Raw genomic sequence first — 16,124 nt, 5'->3', positions numbered from 1 at the left:
CTACCACACCTTGGGGTAATGACAGCCATACAAGTATGCAGATGGGGAGATTCGGAAGAGGGATTCCTGAGATGTGCACTGGAGGGTATCCAAGCCAGGAGAAGACAGTCCTGGCATTCCAGACCAAGAGAACAAATAACCAAGGAAGGTAAGAAGCAAGGCCCCTACAGAATGGTAAGGGGCTGGTGTTGTTGGACCTCAGGGTACATGTTAGGAGGTGGTGAGAAACTGGATTACAGATGCAGGCAGAGGCCAGTTATGAAAGGCCTTGTAAGGTATAGGAGTTAGAATTATGTTTGGCCATGAGGCTGAATATCCAAAATCACAGTGGCATAAAGACTGCAGTTCACAGCTTTGTCATTTAAGCCTTGTGTCTGGGTGGGTAGTGGCTGCCACGACGCTCCACACCACGGCCAGGGCCCAGACCCGCTCTTTGCGCCGCTCCATGGCCCAAACACAGCTAATAATCAGCACAACACAGGCCTTTAAAATAAAATTGGTTTTATTATAAAATTTTAAAACCGTGCTTTAAAGGATCGTCATGGGAATACTGCATCATAAGAAACATATGTTCATAATCCGGACAGTCACACAGTGGATTTTATACTGTCCATGGAATTAATATTTAAAAAACATTCTTCTTTTCAGTTAAGAAGAGTCTTCAGAGCACCATTATTTGAAGGGAAGGTATTTTGCATATCAGAGTTCATCTTTGGTCTGCAATTAAGAAGCAAAATATTTAGTGCCATCAAGAAGTCTTAGATGAGTCAAGAAAACTTCCGTTAGTCTATTAATTATTTTCCCCTAAAGATGGGAGGAGGAAAAAAGGCAAGTTGGTGCTGGAGGCTTGTAGGGCCTAGGACTATGCTTGGAATCACCCCTGGAGAAAGTTACATTGTGGTTTATGGGATTACTGATGGCCAACACAAACATCTAAGCGTCTGCATTCCCCTAAAGAGTCTGGGCTGTGAATCATGTCAGTGAAGGGCTAGAGCAGACAACGAGAAGGAAATTAACAAAGCCCTTCAGTGCACCAGTCAGGGGAAGATACTGATTTGGCACTCCTCAAAATCACTTAAACAAAGAGGAAGAATAAAAAAAAGGGTGGGGGGGAACTGGAGAAAGGAGCTGCCCAGTTTCATCTGGAGCCAACAAGTGTTATGTTACCATATCACAAATCTCATGAGGGTACATTTCAAGTCTGGCGATTTTTCTCAAAGATTTTTAAGTTATCTCTACACCCAATGTGGGGCTCGAACTTATGACCCCAAGATCGAGTCGGAGGCTCTACGGACTGAGCCAGCCAGGTGCCCCCAATTCTGGCAATTTTTCTTTGCTCAATGGCTTTAATTCATTTTATGAACTTCCAGCACTGACAGGGGTTAATACTGATCAATTACCACTTCTTGGGGGTTAGTTACTTAGTGGCAAGTGGGTACTCCCAAAGAACAAAATAAAAACAAAATAACCAAAACTCTGATTTGTAGCACCTGATGTTGTCATGGTGACTCTCCCACCAGGTGGATTCCAAGGTACCCGAAATTAATGAATGTGCAAAGTTCCTGAATATGTCACAGTCAGCGAGCTCCTATCAACTGGTTCCATCACACCACTGGGGATAGTGATCACTTTATTCCTTTTAAACCTCCTTGTGAGACAGGCATGATAATTGCCAAATCTGCCTTCTCATCTTTGGTCACAATACCACAGTTTTCAGTTTGTCCATTTAGAGACATGAGGATATTGCTTAGAATAATATCAAGCCTGTATATTATATATGTATATGTATATATATGTAATATATATGTATATGTAGATATATATGTGTGATATATACTACAATTTTTATACAATATATGTTCATTCAAACAAAAAACAAGTACAATCAAAACAACCTTCCCCTGCCACACCATGTCTTTATACACAACCAGACACACAATCTGATGATGGAGACTAGTTTTTGGTCTTAGCTTTTCTATAATCTAGCTAGATGATTCTAAGCTAAATTCTTCTTCAAGCTCAGTTTTTTAACCGTAAAATGAAGGCATTACTGGGTGACCCCTAAGGTCATTTTTAGCCTTACAAGTCTATGTGAATCTGCCTTTTATAAATGAAATCAGTATGCGCTGGCATCAACAGAGATTGCTTCTTAAATGAATAATCTGATAACATGAATAATCATGGTTATATATTTTTTTCATCTCTAAATTGAGGTACTGAACTTTGCCAAACCTATCTCACATGATCCATGTGAAAATACTTTTCAAACTGTAAACATCTATTCAAATGCCACGTGATTTGAATTCTCACGTTTAAAAAAGGCTTTGAGGGGGGTTCCTGTGTCTTCTCTCTTATCTGCATGTCAGCGCCCTTTCTTCAGCCTGGTTGTCCATGGCATCCGCCTCTCTGGTGGACTGAACTGCATGGAGGCCCCTGGAGGAGCTCAAATTCTTGCTGTCTGACTCAATGACTAAAGGAACGAATGAGGACTTGGAACAACACTAGTTCTTACACTGACATTGGCCAGTTCTGGTTACCTTTTTCCTATGGCACGTGCAAGGAAAGAGGTCATCCTCAGCCTGTGGTTCTACCCTCTTCATGCCCTCTCGGATTTGGGGCTCACTCACTTGCAGACTGGCATATTCCTGTGTAAGCAACAATTCAGAAGCTTTCCTTAGGTAACTTAAAGTACATTCACCAAATTAGATACACTACACTGTAATTTGCTAGAATATGGTCCTTTTAACTCATATGTGACAAGTTGTGATAAGCAAAATTCTTCATACTCCCCTTAAACACCCAACACCAGAGCTTCTGAGAGGGGGCTGTCCTTTGGACACTGGCTGCCTATTGCTAATGGACCTCTTCTTATTTTCTCCTTTATATATACGACTTGTAGGGTTTGGGTTTTACTACTGTCTGCCTTGAAGTGAAAATAACTGTGCACACGATCTCCCCTAGACTGGGAATTTGAGAATAGAGAGTATTCCCACCATGGCCTGCACAGCCTCAGACACCACCTTCGTCTATAATGTGCTTGCTCTGGGCTAGGTGGTGATGCTCTAGTAAATGCAATCTGAATGAATGAACACAACCCCATGGATCTTTAGGAATTTGGACAGTGAATCCCCTGATCTTCAGTTTACACACTTCACCCTCTCCATCCCTTCACCATCCCCTAGGAAGGTGAAAAAGGGGGAGGGGCCAGTGCAGACCAGAAAACAGACTGACTTTGTTCTATAGCAGAGTCTAAGATTTGGGGCTCAATACGTGCAATTCTGAGATTAAAACAAAAATCTTAATTTAGATCTAGTAGTATTATTAGCAAATTACTTGTTTACTAGCCTTTTAAATGATCAGATATACATTGATTATAATCCCTAAATGCTTAGGTCCATGAAAACACTTTCCAAGAGACATCATAGCTCATATGGGATCAGCATTATAGGTCTGAAGATACTGTGCACTGTTTATAGACAAAGAACTGGTAAGGCAGCAGCAAGATTGTACAAAGATAAGATACAGATCCACGTACAGTAACTTTGCAGGATCAGAGGCCAATTTCCTAACCACACACACAGAGTGTGAACATAAATACTTTTCCCATTATGTTGTAGCATTCTCCTCTAGCTAATCTTTGGTTTTGTACTATTTTCATTACTATTTGATGTTGGTCCCTGTTTTTTGCCCACATAAGTATGTATATATATATATATATATATATATATATATATCTCCTTATATTAATATACTTTAAGAAATTATTAAGTGAAATATTATTTGCTGTTAACATGTCCAATTACAAATTGTATGTCTGTTCTCTCAGAAAATACTGACCTGGAAAAGTTTAAAATAGTAACAGAATATGTCATCACCCATGAGATTATTTCTTGCAAATTCCTGTCCTGCTTTTGCTATCTTCTTTGCCTATAGGAACAATGACAACAGAAGCCTTTAATGAAACATTTTTTTCCATGCAGACAGATGCAAACTGATCTTCAGAGTCCACATATAATGGGACAATGGCAGGAGGAATTTCTTTGAGGGTAGTCTTATGTGGTAAAGGGAATGTTTAAGAGGGTATGCTCAGATTAAAGGGAGGTTTTTTAAAGATTTTATTTATTTGATGGAGAGAGATATAGCAAGAGAGGGAACACAGCAGGGGGAGTGGGAGAGGGAGAAGCAGGCTTCCCGCAGAGCAGGGAGCCCGATGCGGGGCTCGATCCCAGGACCCGGGATCATGACCTGAGCTTAACGACTGAGCCACCCAGGAGCCCAAAGGGAGGTTTTTTTAGACTTGAAGTTTGAGGAATCATACTGGACCTTTCAGAATTAAGCCTCTCTTGCAGAGAGAGGGCACACATTTAATGGAGTGACAATGACATTGTAAAGTAAATTCAAGACAAAGCTTAACGCACTGCCGTAACAGTTCTCAGCAGTTCGTCTTCAGTTTACTTCGTGCAATCCCGCCTTCTAATCTAGAGCAGTGAGTTTTCCTTCCTGCCAGTCTGGCCGTCTTAATTTTCACATTGCTAGCAGAGGTGACGCAGTGCTTGGGGCTCCGGTCAACCTGACCAAAAGACAAGGCATCCTCAAGGGCAACATTTTGCTTTTGGTTTCAAGTGCAGAGTGGACAGTGAATCCAAGCCTGGGCGCCTGTGTTCACCCCGAGGGGGGCTGATGTGTTGCCATGGGGAGGTGGCGTTCCATTTACAGTAAGGGTCTAAATCTGAGCACCCTGAATGCTTTTCAGGGACAAGACATTTAAAATGAACCCCTGCTACTGGGGTAGAAGAGACTGACCTTACCTCTTCATCATGATCTTTTGCCCACTTGAGTTTTTCTAGGAGATCACTCAGGTTGCTTTTGACAGGAATGTAATGTTTCCAGGGCTGCAGCTCGTTGTAAAAGTGTTCATAGTAGATGGAGTCCTGCTTTAGCACAACACTGTCACCGACTAGGAGATATGGCAGGCGATACGCGGCGACAGTGCCATCGATGTTTATTTGATACTTATGCTGCAAGACAGTGGTAAAATAAAAGCCGTCATTAAATTGCCTTTCTCCACTCTTGATTCTCCTCCTCTTTCCACGCTTGAAGCCTCAACATTGTCAGGTGCAAACCGGCCAGATTTTGCCCTCTGCCTCTGCCATGGAGTAAATGCTATTATAGAACACCTGACCTAGAGCTAAAGGCTTATGGCAATGCCCTCCTGAATTTCACAAAGGGGCCACGAGTCCGACGCTAAAGCAGACAATAAAATAATAAGACTGCTGTCTTAAGAAAGATAGATTTATCGTGACTCTGTATTCCCTCTACTGCTTTACTGATCACATGTGAGCACCTAAGGGGATGGCAGCCTACAGATGGCTACACGCAAGTTTTAAGGAAATTAACAAGCTCTGGGGCAAGGGCATCTATGAATAAAAATATTCATAGAGCTGTGGTAACCAATTAGTCTTTAGTTGTAGCAAATTCAACAGGTAGGAATAAAGCAAAGGCATGACAGAACACCCTCTGATGAGGGGTGGCTGATAACAGCTCTCTTTGGTTTTATAACCATTTCTTTCAGAAGTCTTTGTGATATGCAGATGGAGGAAACACTGACATTTCAACTTACGGCATTGTGTAGGTCTACCTGCTTCCCATCAAAAGAAAACCTGGCTATCTACAACACAGATAGAGTTTGCTAATCACTTGCCTTCCCACATACAGAGGACAGGTGACTACCTTTTGTCCACCATTCCTTCCATGACGTGGGTCTTTAGAAACCACTTAGTGGTTTGGAGAACAGGGCAGTGTCCCACTGCCTAGAAGAAAGAGTGAGAAAAAGGATCCCTCCCCAGGAAACATGAGCAATCCAGGTTTTAGATACAGAAAGCCCTCCCTAATTCCCAGAATTCCCAGGCAATCATTTGGTTGGGTTTCAAGACATTTCCCCATCAGAAAGTCTGATAAGAGACACCTGGTTTATATCTTCTTTAGTCTTTTGCGATGCTCTGGGAGAAGTATTTGTAAAATTCACATACATACATTTAATAATAAGAAAGGATTTGGAGCTGAAATGTGCTTACCTTGAGGGCCAGCTGGAGAAAAAAATTCTAGCTCTACCCAGGCCCCAAGCTCCCTTGATGCATATTTAAGGTCAGGTCTGGGTACTTTGTACAACCCACATTGCCACAGTGGTCCCTGGGGCCTCATGCCTTGATGTTCACCTCTCTCACCCCCTATCGTTTATAGGCCTCGGTTTCCCTCCCCCAAATGAAGACATTTGGAAAAACAAAAAGGATTGGACACAACTGAGGTCATACCTTGAAGAAATCGAAAAATGAAATGTGTTTCACAATAGGACCATATAGGCTTTCATCGTGTTTAAAGAAGAAGAAGTTGGTGAAGGCAGCGTCTATGAGTTCCGGGTGTTTCCTGCTGAGCTTAACCAGCTCTAGCCTCTCTTTGCGGCTGTCACGCCCTCTCCACATAGCGGTGGAGTTCTTGCTTTCCCAGGGAGGACCCGTGTTAGCTTGCACAGACATCATGTCCAGACTTACTCTGGAAGACAGAAAGGGCCACAGATTTTCCTCCCCAACCATCACAGCGCAAAGGTGGCTGAACGCAACAAGGAAAGAAAACCAAGGCTCTGGGTCATCTTAGACCCGTCTCTCACCGGCCCATGGTTTCTAGAACAGAGTCAGTCAAGTCGTAGGTAGGCATCACGATATCCTTGGAATCCGTGGAGCCACACCAGGAAAAGATCGGATGGATGTGTGAGCTGGATTTCTTTTTTTCCAAAGGCCAGTCTCCCAAGTTAACAAAAAACTCCACATCTGGCATCTTCACCTGGAAAAGGAGGGTAAAGAGCTTATCTACATTAGCGGCAGTGGATAATCCCTTCTATGGATCAATGTGTGGGGAAAGGCAGCCTCGTGAATGCAGTCTTTCCACCCCTGCTTGGCCACGTAAGAACAGGTGTCAGGTCTGGAACACTTCTTTACCAAGAGATAGAGCCCTCGCAGTCTGGGCGGGGGCTCACCTCCTTGTGAGCGAATGTACTTCTTGTTCTGCTTAAGCGCAGGTGTCCACGGCCCTCAGGCTGCCCGGCTTGCCGTATTCCAGACCCCACAGGGAGGGATCAGGGAGCTTCCACTGCAGCAAGAAGTGAGGTGCTTGCAGCCACAGTGTGCAGTGGGGGGGGGGGGGGTATGCGGGCAGGGGTGGTGGTGGGCAGATCTGCAGGCCCAGGGTAGGGCCACACAGCAAGGGACTGGATCTTGTTCCCTGTCCTCTGTTACAAGTAAGCGCTACAGCCCTTGAGGCTGGTATGCATGCTGTCTGTTTTCAGCAACCTCGAATCCCTCACAGGTTTCTTCCTTGGGTGGCATTTACCTGCCTTTTCACTTTGGCCGGATTCACGTAATATCCTATCCTGCAGCACAGCCAGACCACCCAGTGGTGACAAGAAAATTAGGAATTAGAAATTCTGGAAACACAAGAAAATTTAGAAATTGTACCAAATGAAAGACCAACTTTACAAGCTTCAGGTGACGATAATTACCCCAATTTGAATAGTGGGTAATTTTTTAGAATACTGTCATATATATAAGCATACTAGATATCCTTTCTGTGACGTGCAAATTGGCTTCAAAAAGAGATGAAATGGCAAAGATAATCTCAGTTCTATTGCTGCCAAGAGACTCTAGGATGATCAGAAAGAGAAAGGGAATTACTGGAAAACAATTACAGCTCAAAGCACTGGGACTCTAACCCTAGTTCCTGGTTAATGAGCCAGATGTGCCCATTTAAGAAATATACTCCCCACCGCAGATAGTGGGGGGACCAGAATCTGAACTCTGGAAGCCCAACACCAAAGCCAGCTCTAAGGATTTCCAAACTAGACCACCTCTACTGACGAGTGGTACAAACATGTTCAAAGAACCTGTTTGGTTTTTCTTTTTTTTTTAATCAAGCCACAGGTAAATGTTTGGGGTTTTTGGTCAGTCTGAAAAGTATCTTGAGAAACTGGAGTCCTGAAGAACAGTCTTATCTTTCCACAAATTGACACAGATGAGCAAGGAAAACTTGCCAGCACCCTGAAGTCTTAGCTGAAAGAGACAGAATACAGATGCTTTGTAGCTGCCTATGTTCAGAATAAACTCACTATAAGTGCTCTGCAAGCTTGAGAAGGTACTGTGATTTTCCATGAGTAATTCAATCAAGATATAAGCACAGATTATCCAATAAATTGTTATTAAGCAACTGGTAACAATGTGGGTAGTTTTTCCTATCAGCCAGTTTACTATCACTGTGAGGTTCTCTACTAGAACCTCGCGAAAAGCACTTTATACCAAGAAACGGGATTCAGCATACAGTAAGCCTTCTCTGGGCTCAAAGTAGGTTTAGTACTAAAACAATTTTATTCTAAGACATTTTCCCTTATAAGGTATTGCTGTGGGTTGAATTCTGTCCCCGCCAAAGATAGGCTGAAGTCCAAAACCTCAGTATCTCAGAATGTGACCTTATTTGGAACTAGGGTTGTTGCAGATACAATTAGTTAAGCTGAGGTCCTACTGGAGTAGGGCGGGTCCTGATCCAATATGACTAGTGTCCTTACCAGAAGAGAGAGACACACGGGGGAAGCGGATGGTAAGGGGCAGAAGCTGGAGTGAGGTGGCTGCAAGCCAAGGAGCCCCAAGATGGCCGGCCGGGCACCAGAAGCAGGGAGAGGAAGAAAGGGTTCTCCCCTACAGCTCTCGGGGTGGGGGGGAAGGCCTGCTGACGCCTTGCTCTCAGACTTGTAGCCTCCAGAACTACGAGAGAACAAACATTTCTGCTGTTTTATGCCACCAAAGTTTGCAGTACTTTGTGACAGCAACCCTAGGAAATTCATATAGGTACCCTATGTGACATAAAGCTTCAGAACAGTATTATAATAAGGTTCCAGAATAGAACACCACTGATGCTGTTATTTTTTTAAAAAAATTATATAGTAAAACCTGGGCTGAAACTGTCTATTATACCTAAGAGAAAAGAAATACTTACTTTTCTAGTCAAAGAAAGTAGTATGGCATCCATGAAAATTCGAAAACCTACATGTTCACCATGAGTCTTGATATAAACCTACAAGAGAATTGAATATTTATTAAGTTAACCTAGAAATGGTTTATTTTCCGTCACCCTTATTTCCATTTTGTTTATTATGTTAATCTAAAAGTACTGGCAGATTTCATTGAGGTAAAGCTTATCACAATGATCCTCAGAATGATTTTTTTTTTTTAAGATTTTATTTTTAAGTAATCCTCACACCCAACTTGGGGCTTGAGCCCACACCCTGAGATCAAGAGTCGCAGGCTGCACCGACTGAGCCAGCCAAGCATTCCACAGAATGATTTTTAATAAAACTCTGTAGCTACTTAGAGCCAAATGGACAGAACAAATAAAAAAATCACTAAGGCAAACAAGCAAACCTTAATCACAAATCGTACCTTGTTATCCTTCAAGGTATAATGACATAAGCTTTGTCTTTGTCCAAATCTTTTTGGGATTTCTTCTGCAATTTTTTCTGGATCAACAGCAGGGAAATGTGCCAGATCTCTCTGAATCTGAGTAATGGTTTCTGGGCAGTTCATCTCCTGTGACCAGGCTGCACTATCTTCCAAAGGACAGTCACAGTTTTCATGGTAAACTGGCCCTAATTACACACAAGTAACAAAATATCACAGTAATAATTTCACTCAGCATTCAAAACAGCTAAGAAATATCCATTATGTGGCTTCATAAATACTGTTGTTTTAAAATTATGTTACAAATTACCTTTTAAAATATATGGAGATTTGGCAACATGTTGACCTTGGAATTTAACTTCTATCTTCAGATTTTTGTAGCTTGCATACATTCTGTATCTTACTATGAAGGACCCATCCTTTCGGTCTAAAACCTGGACTCCAACTCTAGTGAACTGCTCTTCTGGTGCTGAGATTTTAATTTGGAACACCTTTTCACCTGGAGAAGATGTGAACCTGTCATGGGAAGAACAGCAACATATAAAGATTATTTCAAGGCACAAATGCACAAAGATTATGCTCTCGTCTGTTAGCCTTACTGTTTTCCTCCATACTCTCTCCCTAACATACATGCTTACTGCTTCTCTCACATGCTTGTAGTATCAGAATGAATGTGATGGATCAGAGATTTAAAAAAAAAAAGCAGAGGAAGACAAATGTCCACAATAACATAAACATTTCATTAGAAAATTACAAGGGAATATATAAAGACTACATATTTATGTAAACATAGAACCCACTTACGCATTCTATATATAAAAATATTCTTATCAATCTATGCACCTGGTAATTTGCCTCTAAAGATAATGACCTTTTGAAAAATCTCTCTCAATGATTCTTTAAAAGAGCAGTATTATAAATCATGTTCAGCCATGGGCAAAAGCCAGTAGGTTGTGTATCATCTAAGTGACACTGTATAAAGTTGTTGTTTTTTTTTTTTAATGTGAGTGCTCTTGCTATGAAGATTTTTAAGATGGTATTTAGTTCCCCCAATTGTTATAACCAAGTGACAAAACTGATAACTTTTTTCTCCCTCTGCTTTGGAAAACGTCTAGATAGTTTCTCTTAAAATACCCAAGTTTTTTTTTCCCTACAAAATATACACAGTCAGCATCCACCAATAAAAAAAAGACAATCATTTTGAGAGTATGTGAATTCTAAAACTAAGCTTTGAGTTATCAATTTAATTGCTGGAATTCAGTGGAATGAAATAATGTTCCTTACAAACACATAGATTCACACTTTGATATTTTCTGTATCAAATACTGTATCAAATTCTGTATCAGATACTTTCTGATAAGTTTCTGTAACTTTAAAGTTTCAAAGAGTGCTTCATTTTTCTTTCTGAGTTTCAAAACATGCTTACCTGCAGATGTCTCCCTGAAAACAGAGGGCAGCACCAGAGAAAGATGAACCAACCAAGTTTTTAACAACTAGGTTTACATTCCTTACAACAGCTTATGCCAAAGTAGGTGGAAAAGGTACTTCTAGCAAAGTCCAGGGGCTTTGTGTCTCCAGTCCTGTGTGAGTTCCTATCAAAACAGCCAGGAGAAGAGCTAATCCGGAATTATTTCTAAAGCTACAGAGAATAAAATTGATTGGGACGGGGAAGACTGTTACAACCAGATGTGGATAGCATCCAAATATCCTGGAATTTAAACTGCTGTGGAAAAACGGGATCTTGGGCGGGAGAAACAGTACATTTTAACTGCATTCCAAAAGAGTTAGGGAGCCGTTTCTCGACTTACTTATTTCCTGATGTATCCACCGCCTGAATGTAGAAATAGCGTGCGGGAAGGACGACGGCTGCCTTCAGCCCGGGTCCCCATACTTCGCTCTTCTCTGGACTCAGTCGCCTCTCTCTGCCGGTCTCGGCGAGTGCTGGCACTGTCCCCGCAAAGAAGCAGTAAAGCAGCAAAATGCTAAACATTTACAAGACCGACTCTCAAATGATCCACGGATAAATGAAGTGTAAGAGGTGATCGGGACCAGCCGCGCCTTGGGCAGGGGCACGTTGGCCGATCACAGCAGCAAACACGACTCCAAAAGGTGTCCCTTGCTGTGCAGGGCAGGCGCGCGGGTCTCCACTTTTCCCCAGGAAAATCACAGGCGGAGCGCTGGCTTGTCCAGCTGACGGATGCCAGTCGTTTTGCTCAAACGAGCAGGAACCACGCTACTCCTCTTTCTTGGGACAAAGATAAACTTGTGTTGCTCCTGCAACTGGAGCATCATTGGGGGCGAATCGGTCTCAGGTTCCAGCCCAAGGTGCAGGGCGAGGGGATTGGCCTGCGTGTCGGCTGGGCTGAGTAAGGCCTTCTCCAAGTGGATGGCTCAGTGGCGTCCGTGCTCAAAGGCTTCCTGGGACTTGTAGTTCGCGACAGGACTAGCGGAAATCTTGCCAGGTTTTACCACCTCTCACTCATTTATTTACTTTGCGGTCACCGCTTTCAGGGAACAGTTATAAACTAGATGCCCAATAGAGTGGCGTGCGGGGACACAACTAAGATTTTTTAAAAAAATTGTCACCATATCCTCCGCACGTGCAGAGGGCAGGTATAAAACGATGAAAGGAAGGTGTTGTCAATGATATCCGACAACCGGTCGCCGGGCACAGCCGTCCAGGACGCTGTCCCCGCGCGCTCCAATGGGACGAGAGACGCCAGCCCCAGGGTAACCGGAGGCGCGTCGCGGGCCGCGCGCGGGAAGCTGTGATCTGAGTCCCGCGCCCGCTCTGCGGCGGCCGCAGCGACTCGACCCCGCCGGACAGGCCAGAGGTATCCCGGGCTGTGGGCTGGGCGGAGGTGGCTTCCCGCTTCTGTGCGCCCAGTGCGCGGGGCCCTCCACCTGGCACCCGCGCGCCGCGAGCCCGGCCTGCTGCCGCCCGCCGGCTCTGGGCGCCGCCTATGCTGCCTGGGTGGCCAGGGGCCACGGCCTCTCGGGAGCCCGGGGGCCGTCCGAGTGGAGGCCGCTGCATCCGTGCCCGTCCTCCTCCCGGGAAAAAGTGGGGCGAAGAGCTGGGCAGCAAGATGGGGGAAGTGCTAGGGAGACGAGGGACGAGTGCTCTCGGGAACAAAGCCTGATTTGGAGATGCCCGCGTGGATACCGATGGCTCCTGCCCGGCGCGGGTTTCCACGCCACGCAAGGCCGGGCCTGGCCCGGAGCGTGCGGTGGCCGTCCCTTCTTCCCCGTATGCCGGCTCTGCGGCCAGGCGGTCACCAGGAGGGGTCACGGTCAGCTCCGGAATCGGACCCAGAGCCCCCTGCTCTCCCTCCCTCTTCCCTCTCTGGACCTTTGCCAGCTGCCCCGAAAACCCAGACGGGCCGGGGGGTTCCGCTGGCCAAAGCTGCCCTGGGTGGAGGCCCAGGCGAGGCTTTTCTGTTTTCCTTTTTTTTTTTTTGCAATTGTCTTGAGTATTGATATCAACTGGTGCATTCAAAGCTCGAATCGTATGTTACCCCTTGGCCCAGGGGCAGTAACTGCCCGCGTCCCACCGGCCCTGGAGCCTCGGGAGCCGGGAGCCTCCCCCGGCCCGGGGCTGGTTGGAGGCGGTCACTCCACCGGCCTCCGCCCGCTCCCTCTAGCGGCGAACTCTGGCTTCCGGCCGCGGAGGGAGGCAGACGGAGGGGTCCGGAGGCCTCGCTGCGGGGACGGGGACTGGAGGACGCCCAGCCTGGGGGAGCGCTCGTGGGCGGGGGAGGCCGCCGGAGAGGTGCAGGCAGAGAGCGCGGCCTCGCTCCTCCTGTCGGTCGGCGCCGCCTCCGCACACATCGGCTCGGCGCGGCGGGGACCGGCCTGCGAGACTGTCGCCTAGGTCCCGGCGACTTCTGAGCCCGGCAGCGCCGCGAGCTTCGCAGAGTAGGGCGGTGGGAGCTCCGTTCGCCTGCCCCGGAGCCTGGGTGGGACGCTGCTGCGGCGCGCGGGAGGACCCGGTATCCTTCGTAGGCCGGCGGCCTCAGCCGGGGGAGGGGCTCGGGGCCGACCCGGCAGGGGGCCCGGAGCGTGTGGGGCTGACACCCGGGAGTAGGACCGGGACCAGCCCGGGGGCGCGTATTTCACCATCAGTAAGTCACTTTCAGGCTCCTGCGTCTCCGTGGCCTTCCATACAGAATATAATAGATCATAATAGTTGTCCTATGGGGGAGGCTTTGCTGAAGACCCTTCTGAAGATCGTCGTTCCCTAAGCAAACTTGATTATTTAAAAAATACGGATTGAAAATATAACGCGAAAAGAATGTAGCCTAGGCGATAAATATTGACCTTAAAAATGGAACGTTGATTTTACAGAACAGTTCGTTCTAGTGACTTTTAGAAATCGTTACTCTAGCGGTGCATTTTATAAAATTTTGTTCGGTTGCTTGTGCCGTGATCCTAAGAATACATCGTTAAATTGAGCCTTATGCAATCATTCCTTGTAAAATCTTAATGGAGCATCACCTCTCTGGAAACTCAGATCTCACAGATGAGAACCAGGGAGGAGAAAAAGAGGCCTCTTGGTTAAAAGTCCAGCTCCTGATTCCTAAGGCCTCTCCTAGTAAATCCTCCTGGAATCTAGGCTCCTAATCCGGAGCTTAAAATAATGCCCGGAATGATTAGGCACTTAAACGTAACTATTTGTTGATGAAACTTTCACAAATGCCCATCCCTAAGGATAACCCTGGCAAGCCTTGTGAGAGAAGGGTACTGAGTATGTACAGGGTGACAGAACCTAGTTTGGGGAGCAAAGAAAGAATCCTCTGAAGTGACATTGAAGGATATGTGCAGTACAAATGGGAATTAACCGAATACAGGGAGGTCAATAGGAGGAGACCACATCCAGAGAATGGAAGGTTGGAAGGAGGAAGGCGGAAGAGGAATGAGGTAGAGTTAGAAATAGATCATGGGGCCAGACAAGGAGTTGGCTTTTTTCTAAGAGCAGAAGTTTTAGGAAGGGGAGTTATATGATCATATCTGTGTCCAAGCTTTATTTCCTAATACCTCTGCACAGGCCAGATTAGAAATGTCAACCCAGGAGGGGCTGGGGATGGTGCCAGTGCTAGGAGTGGGGATGGAATTGGGAATGGAACAAAAATAGAAACAAAAGGAGATACAAGATTGTACAAAACAGTAGGAGCTGCAGGCTATTTAGTGGAGGGACAAACTGCCCCCTCTGTATCTCAGTATTTCCTGAGGCTATAATTACAACATAATACAGTAATTGCTGTCTCTAATGATTCTGTTATCAGTAATAACTTGTGCTCAGTTCACTTGTAGAAAGCCTGGGGACATGATAATGATAAGCACCCTTAGCACCCTTAGCCTCAAGGGCTCCCATTGACACAGGGAGAACAGACATGGATCTAACAGAGAATAAGGAAAGAAAATAAACTCCAGCAGTGTTTGGGTCATGGAATTTGGATAATTTTCTCTTTCTGTGTAATATCTTGGTACTTTGCAATATTTTTCTGTCATTTGTTTTACTTCTATGGTAAAAATCTAGAAATATCACACAGTTTTTCAAAGAGAAATTTCCATAAACAATGGTTCAAATGAGAAAGTGTTCAGACCACTGTTGGCTTTTATTGACAATCAATATAAAATATGTCCTTATGTTGATGATCTTCACTTTTTTTTTTTTGGTAGAAGTACAACCAAAGAGATCATTCTTGCTTAGTGACCATTATTTTTTATTTATTTTTTTATTAATTTTATTTTATTATGTTAGTCACCATACATTACATCATTAGCCTTTGATGCAGTGTTCCATGATTCATTGTTTGCTTATAACACCTCGTGCTCCATGCAATACATGCCCTCCTTAATACCCATCACCGGGCTAGCCCATCCCCCCACCCCCTTCCCCTCTAAAACCCTCAGTTTGTTTCTCAGAGTCCATAGTCTCTCATGGTTTGTCTTCCCCTCCGATTTCCCCCCTTCATTCTTCCCCTCCTGCTATCTTCTTCTTCTTCTTCTTTTTTTTTTTAACATATAATGTATTATTTGTTTCAGGGGTACAGGTCTGTGATTCATCAGTCTTACAGAATTCACAGGGCTCACCATAGCACGTACCCTCCCCAATGTCCATCACCCAGCCACCTCATCCCTCCCACACCCACCACTCCAGCAACCCTCAGTTTGTTTCCTGAGATTAAGAATTCCTCACATCAGTGAGATCATATGATATTTGTCTTTCTCTGATTGACTTATTTCGCTTAGCATAATACACTCTAGTTCCCCAGTACCACAAATAATACCTACCTCTGCCCACCAAGCTGGCTTTTCGAGAAAGGCATGAGGGTAACAGATCAGTAGAAAATGCTCTGTGAGGTCATCTGCTAAGAATCAGAGAAACCGACTCCTCAGAAAAGCCCAGTTTGGTCTGTGTGACCTCAGGCACCGACCTTCTCTTTACATCTTCCTCCAACATGACCAGGACGCCAGGAGATGAGGAAGAAGGAGAAGGCATAAAAGCTTCCTGTCTAGGGATCCGCTCTAAGTGCTCCTAGGATTTCTTGAAAAAAGTTTCCAAAAGATACCGTTAGGGTTTCCATCTTTGGTGGTGAAGCTCCAGCCAAACTGACCTTCTTTTTT

At 45.0% G+C, this 16,124-nt stretch overlaps 2 protein-coding genes across 2 annotated transcripts in view; one reads left to right on the top strand and one right to left on the bottom strand.

Annotated features, from left to right (window-relative positions):
- Nucleotides 1-484: 484 nt before the first annotated feature.
- Nucleotides 485-11,487, bottom strand: POGLUT2 (protein O-glucosyltransferase 2). Its single transcript, XM_021695999.1, has 10 exons — nucleotides 11,306-11,487; nucleotides 9,808-10,013; nucleotides 9,480-9,685; nucleotides 9,037-9,114; nucleotides 6,665-6,837; nucleotides 6,312-6,549; nucleotides 4,809-5,018; nucleotides 3,838-3,927; nucleotides 2,538-2,645; nucleotides 485-717 (listed from the first exon to the last, which is right to left on the bottom strand). The coding sequence occupies exons 1-10, from the start codon at nucleotides 11,485-11,487 to the stop codon at nucleotides 700-702; spliced, it is 1,509 nt and encodes a 502-aa protein (XP_021551674.1). The 3' UTR covers nucleotides 485-699.
- A 518-nt stretch (nucleotides 11,488-12,005) lies between these two features.
- The window catches only part of BIVM (basic, immunoglobulin-like variable motif containing), a 42,149-nt gene continuing 38,030 nt past the window's right edge, over nucleotides 12,006-16,124 (top strand). The window contains exon 1 of the mRNA XM_044913512.1: nucleotides 12,006-12,331. The gene's annotated coding sequence lies outside the window, so the exon portion shown is untranslated. The remainder of the gene's footprint in view (nucleotides 12,332-16,124) is intronic.

Source organism: Neomonachus schauinslandi, chromosome 3, assembly GCF_002201575.2.
Source record: "Neomonachus schauinslandi chromosome 3, ASM220157v2, whole genome shotgun sequence".
Lineage (NCBI taxonomy): Eukaryota > Metazoa > Chordata > Mammalia > Carnivora > Phocidae > Neomonachus > Neomonachus schauinslandi.
Note: the sequence above shows the minus strand (reverse complement) of the source record. Positions and strands in the feature narration are given on the sequence as shown.